Raw genomic sequence first — 16,446 nt, 5'->3', positions numbered from 1 at the left:
GTCAGATATCCCAATGTTTCACAATTAAGGAATTTTATTTTGGAATTGCAGTTATTATTTATTTGTAGCTAAATTTGGCTGTTAACTTGCATAAAGCAAATTACCACAAACAGTAAAAGTGACGATTCCTTTCTTTGGTGATATTGATTGAAGGATGGGTATTGCCGAGGACATTAGGAAAACTCTTTATTCTTCTTCAAATACCACCACTGGATCATTTAACATCCATCAGAACAAGTAGACAAGACTTCAACTCAACATTCTTGCCAATGAACAGCATTGTTAACAAAGCAGCATCTTTCAGTAGTGCAGTGAAATGTCAGCCTGGTTTATGTACTCATTCTGGATTGGGATATGGACCCACAAACTTCTGAGTCAAAAGTGAGCCAAATTGACACATAGTGAAGAGGTTTGGATGTTTAAGTTGTTATAGCTCATTCATTCCTTCATTATCTCAACTTGACAATTCCAACACACTCCTGGCTGGCACCAAAACTCTGCTACCAGTGTCTTAACTCACAGCCCTGGTCCCTTATCACGTTGACCCAAATTGGCTCCCAGTCAAGCAATGCCTTGATTTTAAAATTCTCATCCTTGTTTTTAAATTCCTCCATGTCCTTGCCCCTCCGCCCCCAGAACCCTCCAAGGTATGTGTTCCTCTTATTCTAATCCCTTGTGCATTCTTCTTGTGAAACTTAAGCAAGGAGTCAGGAGGGCTAAAAGGGGTCATGAAAAGTCACTGGCAACCAGGATTAAGGAAAATCCCAAGGCCTTTTGTACATATGTAAAAAGCAAGAGGGTAGCCAGGGAAAGGGTAGGCCCACTCAGGGAAAGAGGTGGGAATCTGTGTGTGGAGCCAGAAGAAATGGGAGAGATACTAAATGAATACTTCTCATCAGTATTCACCAAAGAGAAGGACTTAGCGGTTGATTTGTCTAGGAAAGAGTGTATAGATAGCCTGGATCATGTTGAGATCAAAAAAGAGGTGTTAGGCGTCTTGAAGAATATTAAGGTGGATAAGTCCCCAGGGCCAGATGGGATCTACCCCAGAGTACTGAGGGAGGCAAGGGAGGAGATTGCTGGGGCCTTGACAGAAATCTTTGTATCCTCACTAGCTACGGATGAGGTTCCAGAGGATTGGAGAATGGCCAATGTTGTTCCATTGTTTAAGAAGAGTAGCAGGGATATTACAGGCCGGTGAGCTAAGGCTTGTCAGTGGTAGGGAAATTATTGGAGAAAATTCTTCGTGACAGGATTTACTACCATTTGGAAGTAAATGGGCATATTAGTGAGAGGCAGCATGGTTTTGTGAAGGGGAGGTCGTGTCTCACTAACTTGATCGAGTTTTTCGAGGAAGTGACAAAGATGATCGATGATGGAAGGGCAGTGGATGTTATATACATGGATTTCAGTAAGGCCTTTGACAAGGTCCCTCATGGCAGACTGGTACAGAAGGTAAAGTTGCACGGGAACAGAGGTGAGCTGGCAGGATGGATACAGAATTGGCTTGGTCATAGAAGACAGAGGGTAGCAGTGGAAGCGTGCTTTTCTGAATGGAGAGCTGTGACTAGTGGAGTTTCGCAGGGATCAGTGCTGGGACCTTTGCTGTTTGTAGTATACATAAATGATTTGGAGGAAAATGTAACTGGGCTAATTAGTAAGTTTGCAGATGACACTAAGGTTGGAGGAGTTGCAGATAGTGAAGAGGATTGTCAAAGGATACAACGAGATATAGATCTGTTGGAGACTTGGGCGGAGAAATGGCAGATGGAGTTCAATCCGGACAAATGCGAGATAATGCATTTTGGAAGGTCTAATACAGGCAGGAATTATACAGTAAATGGCAGGACTCTTAAGTGCATCGACGGGCAGAGGGATCTGGGTGTACTGGTCCACAGGTCACTGAAAGTGGCAACGCAGGTGGATAAGGTAGTCAGGAAGGCATATGGCATGCTTGCCTTCATGGCAGGGGTATTGAGTATAAAAGCTGGGAAGTCATGCTGCAGCTGTATAGAACCTTTGTTAGGCCACACTTGGAGTATTGCGTGCAATTCTGGTCACCACATTACCAGAAGGATATGGAGGCGTTGGAGAGGGTGCAGAGGAGGTCTGGAGGTTATTAGCTATGAGGAGAGGTTGGAGAAACTCGGATTGTTCTCACTAGAGCGATGGAGATTGAGGGGCGACTTGATAGAAGTTTACAAAATTATGAGTGGCATGGACAGAGTAGGTAGTCAGAAGTTTTTTCCCAGGGTGGAACAGTCAATTACTAGGGGACATAGATTTAAGGTGAGAGGAGAAAACTATAGAGGAGATGTGCGGCGCAAGTTTTTTACGCAGAGAGTAGTGAGTGTCTGGAATTCGCTGCCAGAGGAGATGGTGGAAGCAGGTACGATAGTGGTGTTTAAGAGGCAGCCTGACAAATACATGAATAGGGTGGGAATAGAGGGATACGGACCCCAGAAGTGCAAAATGTTTTAGTTGACAGGCAATATGATCGGCGCAGGCTTGGAGGGCCGACGGGCCTGTTCCTGTGCTATACTTTTCTTTGTTCTTTGTTCTATTCCCAATTATAATTGTTCCACCATTGGTGGTCGTGCTTTCAGATGCCTAGGCCCCAAGCTATGGAATTCCCTCTCTACACCTCGTCAGATTTATCCTTCGCCCTTTTTGAACAAGGGTGTAGCGTTTGCAATCGTCCAGTGCTCTGGCACCATCCCTATTGCTAAAGAGGATTGGAAATATTGTGGCAGCACCTCTGCAATACTTGCTATTCCTCAGCAAACTAGAATGTATCTCCTCGAGGTTGGGTGATTTTTGCCAGCCATTCTAGTGCCTCCTTTTTAGTTATTTTTATTTCACCCAGTACCCCAGCAACCTCTTTGTTTACTATGGCTTTGGCAAAGTCTTCTTCCTTGGCAAATACTGACACAAAGTGCACATTTAGTACCTTGGCCTTCTGCTGTTCTGCCAAAGTTCTCCACTTTGGTCCTCTGACATCGCTTTTACTGATAATATACCTATAGACGATGTTTGGATTCTCCTTTAGGTTATCTGCAAATCTATTCTCAAACTGTCTCTTTGCCCCTTTTATTTCCTTTTTCACTTCTCCTCAATACTTCTATATTAAGCCTGATTCTTCCTTGAATTATCAAACAGGCATCAATCATATGCCCCCTGTTCTCTGCCTCATTCAGCTCTTTGAACCCTTTACATTTTTAGAGTTCTGCCATTTACTGGCCTTCATTTCCCCTTGTAGGAATGTACCAAGACTGCACCCAAACCATCTCCCCTTTAAGACTGCTCCATTACATTTTAGCCTGCCAACTTTTGACTCCAATTATGCAAGCCACACCTCTTCTCAATTCTCTGAAATTCACCTTCCACCAGTTAAGTATTTTTATACTGGATTCCTCCTTGTTCCTCTAAACCTAATGTATTATGCATGTGATTTCTGACAGTGACCTCAGAATATGGGCACACAGCCATAGGGAGAACTTTAGCTGAGAGCAAGATTCAGGCAGGCAAGACAAGTAGCAAACATATGCATGTCAACAATGTGAGGACTGGACAACTTTAACTCCAGATTAATTTTAAAATGATTGGCAAAGTGCCCACTTAATATATTAAGTAATAGGTAGCCCACCCATTTTCACATGAGCGTAATTTCCAGTGGACCACCAGAGGTCTATTTAAAGCAGGAATGCACCTCTGAAAGGGTGTTGCTTTCCCTGATGCCAAATTTGCATGTAACACGAATATAGTGATGAAAGTGAGGAATGTTGGATGCTCCTGGAACCTGGAGCTAGAGCTGCAACTGCAAGATGCTGAGCTGCCATTGCTAGAAGAAGGATCATTAGAAGAGCTACCTCCAGATTTTCTGATGTCCGGATGTCCAAGAGGAGATTACTGGGGGGGCAAGGCCTGAACGATTCTTTCCCAGCACTCAAAGGAAGATAGCCAGGACCAATATAAATGGGTAATTGAAAAAGGTGACCATCAACGGTCAATACCAGGCATGTCACCTTCAAGACTTGGATTCAATACAGGAATTGGTCCAATTACTTCACAAGAGCAACAGCAAGGGTGAGTGCTGCTTTTCATTTCTCCACTTCTCTCACTAACACCTGACAACAGCACTTTTACCACTTCCCTCTGCACTCTTTTCCTATTTGCCCACTCCTTTCACTAACAGTTCCTTACTCTCCACTATGTCTTTTACAACCAATCACAAGGGGCACTATACTGTCACTTATTTTTATTTCAAATTAATTTCTTTCTTTGCTGCCTTCACACACAAGATGCTAACACTTCTCACATAGCACCAATTGTAGAATCAGCAACTCTCTTTAAGATTCCTCCTCACTTCACATTCCAGACGTTTCACATTCTATACATCACCTCTCCATTCTAATTCCTTCTTGTTCATTTTTCAACTGTCAGCAGATGCACAATATCCAAAAGCCCTACACAAATGTACTTCCATTTTCATTAGACACACATTAGCGTTCACCCTCTCTTTCTACAGGATAAAGCAATGAGAGGGGAGAACAACCGACATCATGGCTTTCACCTAAACAGACAATCCCAGAACATTGTTTCAGGGGTTCCTCAGGGTAATGTCCTAGGGCCAACCATCTTCAGCTGCTTCATCAATGACCTTTCCTCCAACATAAGCTTAGAAATGGGGATAATCATAGATGATTGCATAGTATTCAGTACCATTCACACCTCTTCAGATACTAAAGCAGTCTGTCTCCATTGGCATCAAGACCTAGGCAATATTCATGCTTAGACTGATAAGTGGCAAGTGACATTCACACCACACAAGTGCTAGGTAATGATCATCTTCAACAAGAGAGAATCTAACCATCTTCCTATGACATTTAAAAGCATTACCATCACTCAATCCCCCTATCATCGACTTCGTGGGGGTTACCATTGAACAGAAACTTAACTGGACTAACTTATATAAATACTGTGGCTACAAGAGCAGGTCAGAGGCTGGGAATTCTGCGGCAATTCAATAAAAATCTGAAATTAAAAGTCTAATGGTGGCCATGAAACCATTGCTGATTGTGGTAAAAACCCATCTGGTTCACTAATATCCTTTAGGGAAGAAAACCTGCCATCATTACCTGGTCTGGCCTACATGTGACTCAAGGCCCACAGCAATGTGGTTGACTCTTAAAAATGCCCTCTCAACAAGGGCAATTAGGGATGAGCAATAAATGCTGGCCTAGCCAGCGATGCCCATGTCCCATGAACGAACAAAAAAAATTAACTCACTTCCTGACTCGCCAAAATCTGTCTAGCATCTAAAAGGCAAAAGTCAGCAGTGTCCGCTCTCCTGGATGAAATCAGCTTAAACAACACGCAAAAAGCTTGACACCATCCAGGACAAAGCAGCTTATTTGATTGGCATCCCATCAATCACTCAAACATCCATTCCCTCCACCACTGGTGCACAGTGACAGGATTGTGCATTACCTACAAGATGCACTGCAGCAACTTCCCAAGACTCCTTTGACAGCACATTTCAAACTCACGATGTCTACCACCTGGAAAGACAAGGGCAGCAAATACATTGGAACACCACCACCTGCATGTTCGCCTCCAACAACACCATCCTGACTTGGAACTCTATCACCCTTCTTCACTGGCACTAGGTCAAAATCCTGGAATTCCCTCGCTACCCACACCACATTCTACAGTCATTCAAGAAGGTGGGCACATCACTTCTCAAGGCAATTATGGATGGGCACTAAATGCTGCCCTTGCCAGCAACGCCCACATGCCAAGAACAGACAACACAAAATTACTAAAACTGTCAATGCAGCTCCCTCTGGAGGGGAAGGTTGTGCAGGATGCAGCCTATAATGTAAGAGGCTCTTTGGGCCATTTTTATTGAGCCTCTAGACACGGGAACCTTTTTTTGGAAAGCCTTATTATTGATCTTGGTGGTCCCATAGCACTGTGTTATTCAGGAGCGTTGGGGTTGTGGACAGGTACCAAGAGCCCTATATATTAGAGGCATATCTTGTCCCTCAATTATCATCCTGTCATGTCCCTGGGTGGATTGAATATTGGGGGGAAAGGTGACTGTCATAAGATGAACAACTGCCTATAAACATTGGATAAACTTATATGATTCAATTTCTGTAACTGGTGACGAGTTGTTGGATTTGAATTGAGGAGTAGCCCTTCCTATCTGTGAAAGCTGCTGGCTGGTCTTCAGGCACTGTGATGACGACAAATGTGCCAGACACAAGGGAAGCCTGCAACCTCTGCACATTCCTGCATCCTCTCATGTTAATTGGTCGCGTCAATGGAGAAAATGATATACTGTTGACCCTGGCCAGCAGGGCATTAGTGACCTACTTGATGCAGCTGTACACTTCAGATTTGGATATGTGGGAGATGTCCCTCTAGCAACCAGTAGAATGAGCCCATGGAAAAGAAGTTAAGGGCTCTAGTGACAGACAGACAATGGCAAAGCATAGTCACTGAGTCCAGCAGGTGGCAGGTCTTTTTGCAGGAATCTGCAGAGGTACACAACAGCCTGCCTGGAGAAGACCAGCCTCCTGATGCCCTCATCTACAGATTCATCCAGGAAAGTGTCTTGACCTGTAGACTTTGTGGTCTGAGTAGGGCTTCCTACAAGCAAGCACCCCCACCTGTTGTATTCTAGTATTATCACCTGCTCCTCGTGCTGGTTGCTGAGGCTATTGGTCCTCCTTTACCTCCATCCAAACCAAAGTGGATATAATGGCCTCCGTGCTAAACTGTGAGCTTAATCAAGAGAAGTAAAACAAAAAATCTCAGAAAGAAACTAGTTGGAAGATTGGACATCTCCTAGTAATAGTTGCAGAGGTGTGCAGCTTTAAGTAGTGCTTCATGTTGTCCTAAGAGTTTAATTCAATTTGGTTTAATGAGCAGCTTGAGTCTTGTTCAGGACTAGTGCAATTTCACATTAAAATTTCATATGTCCAAATAACCTTATAGGAGCTCCAGTTGCATGCTTTCATGAGGCCCCCACCAGTTTCTGGTGTTTGCCTAAAAACTGCATGGTTAAAATGGTGGCCAGTAGAAACAAGGCTGTACATACTCCAAGGCAATTTTAACAGCATGCCCTGGGTTGGGTAGGTTAAAACTGCCCCCTATTTAGCAGATATTACTGACTTGGTGAAATTGTGTATAATATCCATCAAATATCGCATGAATTATATTTGCTTAGCAAAGCATAAAATAAAAACAATCCTAACCATAGAGAGGAAATTGCTAGTTTTACCCTAAAATTGATAAATAAAAGGCACACACTACCTTATGAATGGATTTCACCATGGCTGACTCGAGTTCTAGCAGCCACTTTTCCACTTGGCCTCTAGCTTTTGCAGTGGAAATTATATCAATAAGCTCCACTATTTCATTTTCACTGCTTTTCATATGGGTTATTTCCAAGATGTCAGTAAATTCAACTTTTGCAATGCCCTCAAAGCATTTCTTCAAGTGAGGCTGTACTCTGTAGCAAGAATCAAAAACTTCAGAGTTTAAAATGCACAGTTTAACAACTTCCATGATCTCCATTACTTTTCAATTTCTGCCTATTTCCTTCATTAAGCAGGTTTTTTCTGAAAATCTACGGAACAGTTGATTCAATAATACGTATAGATTGTCAATGTCTAGGTTCTCTGCTACCAGTGTCATTCTAAAAAGTACGTTCTGTGTGGTCCACAAAAGCGACTACACAGTGCTTGTTTTTCTGAGGATTACCTGTCCTACTAGGCCACTGGCAGATAGGATGCGTGCCAATTTCCTGGACAGAGCTGCCTACCATATTGGTATAGTTAAAAAAGGTGTCCTTTGCTCACATCTGAAGCAAGCGTTAGGCTCTTTGAATATGCAAATAAGGGAACTTATTGCTTGAAGTCAGCTCACTAAAATTGGTTTGCCCAAGGCAGTTGGCATCTAGGGAATCACCTGCCAAACAAGAAGGCAAGTAACATCTGAATCTGGAACCAGGAGGAGCAGGAATGATCCTCCCAATTCCGCATTAAACTAATCACTGCTGCCGATTTCAACCACTACCCCTACCTGATCTTCTCCATTACTGATCTCCATCAAACCCCCTCTCCATCTCCTGGCCTGGACCCACAATCTCTGCTGCTCCAAATCCCCAATCCTCACCCCGCCCACATGCCTCCACCCCCAACCTCAGTCTCTTCTCTCAATCCCATGGCGCCAGCTCTGAGCTAAAGTTTGACTCAATCCAGCCCCCCATCACCAGCCTAATCTAGGATGCAACACCCAATTTAATCCGCACCTGACCTCAGGCCCAAACCCTGGGCCCACTTGCTTGAGGGCCACTGTGACACCAATGGTAACTTAATATTGCTCAACACTTGGATGGCAAACTCCACGAAAATATGGCCCAAGGCCCAATATCTGGACCCTAGGTATTTAAATTAGATAGAATTTTTTAGGAAGCATCACACAATTTGTTTATGTTAGCTGATCCACAACCGCTACACAACTCTCCCAATCTCAGAAATATTCACCCAGTAAACAGATTCCCATTAAAAGGTCTTTTCAGTAGCATGCAATCTTTTGAGAGTTTATACAGGAATAATTATCTTAAACCTCATAGCAGCAACACAAAGTTTTAAGTTGATTATGCATCGAAAATATCATACCTGGTAGGATCTTTGGTCTCTGAAAGGATCTCCAGCAGCTCATCATTAGACAGGAAGAAAAATCGTGGGAAGAACAGACGCTTCTTTTCCAAATAATTATTAAGTCCTTTTAGGATCAAATCCAGCAGAGCGTTTGACTTCTTCAGTTTATCGATCATTTTTTCTATAGATACCACTGCTAGAACATGCGTGTCCTGGAGAGGTAACATTTTACTTAATATAGCTGGTTCCATTTAGAAAATCAGTCATAGAAGTCAAAACACACATGGAATTAACTAATATGTGGAAATGTCTTCTGCTTTTAGAAACTGAATTGGAAATCTTGCCATTTCTTATTTTAATGGTAACAAATAGGAATGTTCATTGCTTCAATTTTCTCCTGGGTCTATTTATTGTACAGAAGTTCATTCACCTTACTGGCAGAAACCTGGGCAATCAAAACCAACTAGCATTAATGCACATTTTGTGCCTCTCATGTGGCATCAATGGCAACTTAAGTTGTAAAGTAATAGTCAAAAATAGCAATATATAATGGGCAATAAGAAATTAGTTAGGATATGAAGCAAAGCATTCACTGATGTTCTTTCCTTTCAAAGATTTGAGTTATGGATCTATGTCAGTCAAAACAAAGGGCTAAATTTTATTCAAAATTCAGAAGTCCCCTCAGCAGTACTGAAAGCAGGGGTTAATCCCGCGTTGGCAGGAAGCAGGACCAAGTGCAGCATTTTGCCAACAGTGGCCAATCAACAGGCCACTGTCTGAATCACTGTCCAAACAAGGATGGCTGCCTGCCTCCCAGAGCCACTGACCCAGTCAGAGGGCCAGCAGCTCAGCAGCACCACCATTAGTAATAGCCATTGCTGAGGCTGCAGGATGACGAAGTGGGCACCTACATACCGAGGCACCCTTGAAGACAAGATGTTTCTTTCTGAAAGCTGGAGCCATGCAAACAGGCCTTGCTGATCAATGGGGCAATATTACAGCAGTAGCACCTTAGCCACAGGGGCAGCCATTGCCTCCAGGGGTTCATTAAGGAGCCCCCCCCCCCACCAGGAACCTGCAGAGAGGCTGCCAGGATTTACCTGGCAGTCTCCCCTGACTGGGCCACCAGTAATTGGGATGTACAACTTTGTTGCTTTGCTTAATATCCTACAATCTCCTATTGCCCATCATGTATTACCATTTTTGACTATTACTTTATAAGTTAAGTTGCCAATGATGCCACGAGAGACACAAAATGTGCATTATTGCTAGTTGGTTTCAATTGCCCATGTTTCCGCTAGACGAGCGCTCCCAACGTGGGCAAAATGCCAATGGGATGACAAATAACCCTTAATTGGGCACTTAAGTGGTTCAATTGGCTGCCCAGTGATAAAACCTCAGGCTCCCATCATGGCACCTTCCACCATATCGCCAGCCTTCCACCTCCTAGCCCATCATCATAGGGCTGGTAAAATGCAACCCAAATTATTTGTTTTTTCTTTCAGTGTTAAGACTTGTAGGGTTCAATTTTAACTATCATTGTATTATGGTAAAGCAAACAAACAACCAGCTGGGCCTCATTTAAACATGGTGCTTTCTGAATTCCTTCCCAAAACAAGCGGCTGCTAGGCAGTTAAAATCACTACTCAGGCTGCAGGACGAGAAAGAGGGCACCCTCAAAGACTTTCTTTCAGTAAGCTGGAGCCAGGCCCTGCCGATTGGTGGGGAGATATATTACAGTGATAGGAGGCCACCTCCACATTCTCAGGTGAATGGTCCTGGAGGGAGATAAGAATGCCAGGTGAGGAACCCCATTGGAGGAGAGGGGAAGCCTTGAGCAGAAAAAGCCTATAATTTCCTTGCCAGATGAGAATGATCTGGGTATGTGCCGTTCCATCCTACACCATTTGAAATGAGATCAAAACACATTCTAAGTAGAGAACTCAAATCTATAGAATACTGCAGAAACTAGAACTCTGAAATAAAGACAGAAAATGCTCGAAATTCACAGCAAGTCAGATTACATTCGTGGAGAGACAGAGTTTATAAAGGGTAATTTTAATCTGCCAAAACAGGTGGGTTGGCATCACATGAGATGCAAAAATTTAAAACATCTCAAATCCAACCCCAAACTACCTCCAAACCACTCAGGACTACATGCATGCTTAACAGCTGAAGAAGCAAACTATAGACACAACTAAGCGGTCCTATAATCAATGAATCAGATCAAAGCTCTATAGTCCTACCACATGGAGTCGTGAATGGTGGTGGACTATTAAACAACTAACCAGAGAAGGAGGCTACAAAGACATCCCCATCCTCAATGACAAAGAAGCCCAGCACATGAGTGCAAAAGACCACACTGAAGCATTTGCAACCATCTTCAGCCAGAAGTGCCTAATGGATCATTCACCTCAACCTCCTCCTGAGGTCCCCACTATCATAGATGCCAATCTTCAGTCAATTTGATTCAGTCCATGTGATATCAAGAAATGGCTGAAGGAACAGGATGCATAAAACACTAGGGGTCCGTCTACATCCCAGCTGTAGTATTCGCTGTGCCCTTAGCCAAAGTGTTCCAGTACAACTACAACACAGGCATCTACCTGACAAAATGGAAAATTGCTCAGGTATATCCTGTCCAATAAAAGCAGGACAAATCCAATCTGGCCAATTACTGCCCCATCAGCAAAGGTGATGGAAGGTGTCATCAACAGTGCTATCAAATGGCCCTTGCTCAGCAATAACCTGCTCACAAATGCTCAGCCTTGGTTCAACATGGACAAAAGAGCTAAATTACAAAGGTGAGGTGAGAGTGACTGCCTTTGACATCAAGACAGCATTTGATCGATGGTGGTATGAAGGAGCCCTAGCAAAATTGAAGTCAATGGGCATCAGGTGGAAAACTCTCCACTGGCTTGAATAATACTGAGCACAAAGAAAGATTGTTGGAAGCCAATCATCCCAACCCCAGGACATCACTGCAGAAGTTCCTCAGGGTAGTGTCATAGGCCCACCTATCTTCAGTTGCCTTATCAATGGCCTTCCCTCCATCATAAGGTCAGAAGGGGGGATATTCACTGATTGCACAGTGTTCAATACCTTTTGCAACTGCTCAGGTGCTGAAGCAGTCCATGCCAGCATACAGCAAGACCTGAATATCATTCAGGCTTGGGCTGAAAAGTGGCAAGTAACAATCACGCTACTCAAGTGGTAGGCGATGCTTATTGTTACTAACCTGTTAGGAACTGTTAACGTTCAAAGAGAAATCAGAACATCTATTGATTAACTGACAGAGCTATACCACAAGATTTCACATTTTTAGACAAAAAAAACCTTATATCATATAAGAAATAAACAAAGTAAGCTCTATTAACTTAATACTATAGTTTATAATTATTTATGCTATGAACTCAGTTCTACTTTTTGCTGTTCCCCAAGAATTCCTTTATATGTCACAACAATCTTAAATGTTCATTCACTTCTTTAAGGACCAACCCAAAAGGTATGCCACAGCCCTCCAGAATTCACTTAAATGCTCCCCAGTGCTCCAGCTATTCTCCAAGGTAATATTTTATGGGGATCCTTCCATTAGCTTTCTGGTTAAGTGTCCCTCCAACTTTTTTTTTTTTACAGACCTCACGACTGTGGATGTTCCTTGTTCAGGTTGCCAGCAGAAACCCACAGCCTTCTCATAGCTTTCCAAGCTAACTCAGCTGACTGCTTTCTGCTACAAAACTCTGTGAAGACCCTTGTAGATTTCTTCCACTAGCTGTAAACTAGAGCAAAGCTTCCACCTGCTTTTCCTTCATGAAATCCAAACTGAGATAGGACCCCACAGTATTCCACAAGTTGAACGTGAAGTTAGTATTTTCTCTGCTTGAACTACAAAGCTAACTGGCTATCATCTTCTGTTGGTTCCCTCAATCCGATGAGATGCAGTCTACACCAAAGCCAAGCTGCAACTGCCTCTGTCTGTTCCCAAACTGAACAGCTTGCTTCTGTCAGCAAACACACAGAGATAAATTAAACAAAAAGAACCTTCTAACCAAGGCTCCATCCTGAATTCCTATCTCTGTGGCATGCTTTGGAATGGGTTACACAGAAATGCAAATTAATTATTTTACCTTCAATGCTACTCTTTGATTCTTTAACCCATATAAATGATTCATATTGCTAATGGAGTTTTATGACTCTCTTTCCCAGAATTGCTGGCTTTTAGCTTATTTTGTTGAGATAACGATATACACCCTGGCTCCACCCAAACAATGGGTCATCCATTGTTTAAGTTGTTTTTCACTATCAACTCCAACCTTGCAATATGAACACAGTGGGGCAGGCAGTGGCATAGTGGTATTATTAGTGGACTAATATTCCAGGGTAATCCTCTGAGAGCCCAGGTTCAAATCCCAATACGGCAAATGGTGAAATTTGAATCCAACAAAAATCTGGAGCCAGGACTCTGATTAATAACCATGAAATCATTGCCAATTGTTGTAAAAATCCACCTGGTTCACTAACATCCTTTAGGGAACTGGTCTGGCCTACATGTGACTCCAGACCCACAGCAATGTGGTTGACTCTTAATAATGCCCTCTGAACAAGGGCAATCAGGGATGGGCAATGAATGCTGGCCTAACCAGTGATGTCCACATCCCCATGAACAAATTTTTAAAAAGGTTACCTTTAAATGTAATAAACACAGGCTTACTTGAATTGAATTTACATCAGGGTTATTACCAGATTCTCAATCAAATGTCCACTTATCTTACATTTAACACTTTACAGCAATCAAACCTAAAAGTTATATTCCTGAAATTAAAAGGTATATTCTAAAACCTATGAATTATGAGCCAGATTTTTGCAACACCATTTCCAACAAGAGCAAATCTAACCATCTTCCTTTGATATTAAGTGGCATTAGCATCACTGAATCACCCATTATCAACATCCTGGAGAGTAGGCTTACCTGCTACAGTCATATATACTGAGACTACAAGAGCAGGTCAGTGACTGGGAATTATGTGGTGAGTAACTCACCTCCTGATCCCCGCAAAGCATATCCACCATCTACAAGGTTCAAGTCAGAAGTGTAATGGAATACGCTCCACTTACCTGAATGAGTGCAGCTCTAACAACACTCAAGAAGCTCAACACCATCCAGGACAAAGCAATCCGCTTGATGGGCACTCCAATCACCACCTTAAACACAGGCTCCTTTGACAGCACATTCTAAACACGCAACCTGTATCATCTAGGAGGACAATGGCAGTAGATGCATGGGGATACCTGCATGCTTCCCTACAAGTCAGTCACCATCCTGACTTGGAACAATATCACCATTCCTCCACTGTTCCTGGCCAAAATCCTGGAACTCCCTCTCTAACAACAATGTGAGTATACCTACACCACTTGGACTGCAGCAGTTCAAGAAGGCACCACCACCTTCTCAAGGGCAATTAGGGATGGGCAATAATGTTAGCCTTGCCAACAATGCTCACTTCCAAGAATGAATAAAAGAAAGCTTACTTCCATACATAACGGAGGCAGGACAGGTGACAAACACCCAACCCAGTCCCAGGAGGTGGACTGACCATTCAAATATTGTGATGAGGCTGGGAGCCTGACATTTAACCTGCATTTCAAGTTTAAGCTGGCTGGCCAGAATCCCAGGCACTGAAGAATCCAGAAGCTCAAGGATGGTGAGGACAGCTTTGGGGAGAAGTTAAGTGCCATTCCAGCCCCACTTGTTTGCCAAGAGAAGCAGGAATGTTTCAACCCAGCCCACCATGCCAGCGGAACCATCCCTCCCCTTGCAATAGGGCCAAAACCCCTGACAAACCCACTCCAAAAATTCACCATCATTGGAGATCAAGCCCCCTTTGGGATCAGACTTCTCCTGGCCAGGATCAGGAAGTGGATCCCTCCAGGATCACCCCTCCAAACCCCCAGGCTCATGGATTTTCCCCCAATACCACCCACATTCCCACCAGCAGCTCCAGCGTCCCTATCTGCACCTGCAGCCTATTCTGGAGTGCTCCTGCCTGTCAATCAAGTGGGATCATGTTGAAAACAAATTGCAGTGGAGTTAAGCCCTCCATTGCTCAAAAAATCCACCCTTATCAATATTAGCGCCAATGTTTCACCAACTTAATCATTAATGGTGTTTCTCTTTCCACAGATGCTGTGATCTATTGAGGACTTTCAACATTTTTGATTTTATTTCAGAACTCAATTCTACATTTAGCCCAAATTGTACCTGACAAGGGAACAAATAATATTGATGCTGGATGTCAAATATAAAAAGTTATTCCATTCCTCAGCAATGGCATCATTTACCTTGACAAGAAAGGTAAAAGGTAAAGATAACTAGGCTTTACAGTCAATGATGGTCATAGTTCCATGAGTGTTTGAAAATATCATATTAAATACATGATGGGATACCTTTAGAAATCTGATTCCAAAATGCTGGTCCTCACAATAGCTAACAGCTGAATTTCTTTCCAATTTTCCCCAATTTCACTTGAAGTTGTTGACTAGTGCTGAAATAAAGATCCACAGGCTACAGTGGCCTTCCAATGCCCTGCCTAACTGGCTATTCATCATGTGCAAGACCAGACAATGGGCGGAATTCTCCAGTCCCGCCAGTGGTGGGAACCATGGCGGTCAGGACCGGAAAATATGGAGTGAGGCCAAAAGTCAAAAATCCGCTGGTGGGAAAACAAGTTGCAATCTTCCCCTCAGCACTTTCGTGGCGGGTCGCCTTTCCCGCTGGTGAACATCGGGATCGTCATTTGCACATCATGAATGCTCATTAATAGGGCTGCAGACCGGAATCTTGCGCCCCTGTGAAATCTTCCACACCACCAGCAGAAAATCAGGACTTCTGTTTTCCAATTTGCAAACATGGCATGGACCCGGCGTGGGAGATCTTTCACTTACTTGCCACTAGACACTGCCTTCGCCGTTTGCACTTATTTTCTTCTGGGCGCTGGCAGTATATATTACGCAGCAGATGGCATGCACACAAAAAGGTGGGGTTGGAACTCATGAAGGAAGTGGGGGGAGGTTGGAACATAAGAAGGAAGGGGGCATTGGCACACACGAAGGAAGGGGAGAGGTTGGAACATCAGAAGGAAGGGGGGCGTTGGAACACACGAAGGAAGGGGAGAGGTTGGAACATAAGAAGGAAGGGGGGCATTGGAACACACGAAGGAAGGGGGAAGGTTGGAACATATGAAGGAAGGGGGGAAATTGGAACACACGAAGGAGAGGGGGAGGTTGGAAGAAACGAAGGAAGGGGGAAAGTTGGAACATATGAAGGGCGGGTAGTCAGGAGGTGAGGTCCAAATGGGGGAGATCTGGGGAAGGGAAACTCTGCAAAGTGGTGGTGGTGAAGGGGGAATATAGTGGATTATAGGGCGGGTTGGATTAAATTGACATCAGTGTCCTGGGGGCAAACTGATGGTGCCGCGATTGAGAGGGGACTGTCAGAGTTACACTGGGAAGTGGGACACGGTAGGGTGGGAGGGTGAAGGTTCCAGTTTCTAGGGTGAAATGTTGGTATGGAGGGTCATGGAGGGGAACAAGAAATGTAGCATGAATAAGGGGAGTGGGCAAGGTCAGGATGGGCATGGGAACAGTGATGGGTGTGGGCTCCACGGGGAGGGAAGGCATTGTAGTGTTATTGTTATAGGGTCCAGGGTGATGGGGGAGGTTCAAGGTTAACAGAAGGGAGGTTGTATGTAATGTTGGGGGGAAGGGAGGACGA

The 16,446-nt window shown here is 43.7% G+C and overlaps 1 protein-coding gene across 1 annotated transcript in view; it reads right to left on the bottom strand.

Annotated features, from left to right (window-relative positions):
• Positions 1 to 16,446, bottom strand: part of dnah7 (dynein, axonemal, heavy chain 7) — a 614,695-nt gene that overhangs the window by 436,436 nt on the left and 161,813 nt on the right. The window contains exons 19-20 of the mRNA XM_078551851.1: positions 8,694 to 8,887; positions 7,324 to 7,522 (exon numbers count right to left, since the gene is read on the bottom strand). Of these exons, the coding sequence (XP_078407977.1) occupies positions 7,324 to 7,522; positions 8,694 to 8,887 (393 nt within the window). The remainder of the gene's footprint in view (positions 1 to 7,323; positions 7,523 to 8,693; positions 8,888 to 16,446) is intronic.

The sequence above is a fragment of the Cetorhinus maximus genome, chromosome 11 (genome assembly GCF_964194155.1).
Source record: "Cetorhinus maximus chromosome 11, sCetMax3.hap1.1, whole genome shotgun sequence".
NCBI lineage: Eukaryota > Metazoa > Chordata > Chondrichthyes > Lamniformes > Cetorhinidae > Cetorhinus > Cetorhinus maximus.
The sequence above is the reverse complement of the archived record's forward strand: the minus strand, read 5'-3'. Positions and strand labels throughout refer to the sequence as shown.